This window comes from Cynocephalus volans, chromosome 4, assembly GCF_027409185.1.
Source record: "Cynocephalus volans isolate mCynVol1 chromosome 4, mCynVol1.pri, whole genome shotgun sequence".
NCBI classification, from domain to species: Eukaryota; Metazoa; Chordata; class Mammalia; order Dermoptera; family Cynocephalidae; genus Cynocephalus; species Cynocephalus volans.
The window spans coordinates 106,191,789-106,193,269 of record NC_084463.1 but is presented as its reverse complement, the minus strand read 5'-3'; the positions used below and the strand labels follow the sequence as shown (position 1 = coordinate 106,193,269).

Here is a 1,481-nt window from a genome sequence, read left to right as displayed (position 1 = left end):
AAACCTCCTTTTGTGTGGTTTATTCTCTGTCAGGGGTCAGTAGAGAATATCATTGCAAATACATACTCAGACACACATCAACAAACATGCCTCCAACAATTGCTGCCAATATTCCTTTTTGATTAAATAAAAAAAACCTGATGGTCAAATTTGGTAAAAGGAATTTTTAAAAATTAATTTTTATCACAAAATTTCTGTATTTTTAGGCCTTATACTTTCATAACCTGGATGAATTACCTCTCATTCAGTCTTTTTTGATGAACAGAGTCTTCACCCGCTCCTGGATCTGCTTGGTCCTGATCCCATAAATGACTGGGTTGAGGGCAGGGGGGATAACTACATACAAATTAGCCAAGAGGATGTGGAGGAACTGGGGGATGCCATGACCAAAGCGATGAGTGAGGAAGGAGAAGAGCGCTGGACCGAAGAAGGCTGTGATGACACAGATATGAGAGAGACAGGTATTAAGGGCCTTTAGGCGGGCATCTTGGGAGGGGAGGTGGAAGACAGTGCATAAAATCTCAGCATATGAGATAACAATTAGAAGTGCATCCAGAAATAAGATGGAAATATTTGCAAGACCATAGTAGACATTGGCGCTGATGCTGGCACAAGCCAGATGTGCCACTCCCATGTGCTCACAATAGGTATGAGGGATGATTCTGTGTCCACAGTAAGGTAGCCTCAGGAGAAGAAAAATGATGGGAGCAATCATGCATAAGCTTCTTAGAACCACAACCACAGCAATCATACCAATGATTCTGTTGGTGAGGATGATGGTGTACCTGAGGGGGTTGCAAATAGCCACAAAGCGATCAAAGCCCATGGCAAGAAGCACAATGCTCTCCATGACTGTGAAAAAGTGGATAAAAAAGACCTGAGCAACACAGCACCCAAAGCACAGCTCCTGAAGCCTGAACCAGAAGATGCCCAGCATCTTGGGAATGGTAGCTGTAGAGAGACTCAGGTCAATCACTGACAGCATAGCCAGAAAGTAGAACATGGGTTGGTGGAGGCTATGATCAGTCCAGATCACAAACAGAATGATAAGATTTCCAACAAGAGCAATCAGATACATGGCACAGAAGGGAAAGCCAAGCCAGATTTGTACAGCTTCTAATCCTGGAATCCCCAACAACAGGAAAGAAGAGGGGTGGGGCTCAGTGATGTTGGGAAAAGTCATGCTTCTATGGGCTGATAGTGGCCATGGTTTTAAAAGTTGTTGCCAACTTCCACAGGACAATTCATCCAGATTTAACTGAGATCTGCAAAAATTAATTAAAAAATTTCAAACAAATGATATTAGAAAGAACTTTCTCTAAAGGCCTTTGCTTATTTTTTTCTTCTTTTAGCTCCCCGTAAATAAACTTTTATCACTTTCACCTTCACCTTCAGTGTGAGAGGCTGAGGTGCAAGTAGACACTAACAACATGTCTCTCCTAAAATTATAGGCTCAGAGTAAGAGCACCTACCTTTCTCTT

The 1,481-nt window shown here is 42.3% G+C and overlaps 1 protein-coding gene across 1 annotated transcript; it reads right to left on the bottom strand.

Moving 5' to 3' along the window:
• Nucleotides 1-244: 244 nt before the first annotated feature.
• LOC134376783 (olfactory receptor 52E8-like) lies at nt 245-1,183 on the bottom strand. The gene has a single exon (XM_063095307.1). The coding sequence runs from the start codon at nt 1,181-1,183 to the stop codon at nt 245-247; it is 939 nt and encodes a 312-aa protein (XP_062951377.1).
• Nucleotides 1,184-1,481: the final 298 nt, after the last annotated feature.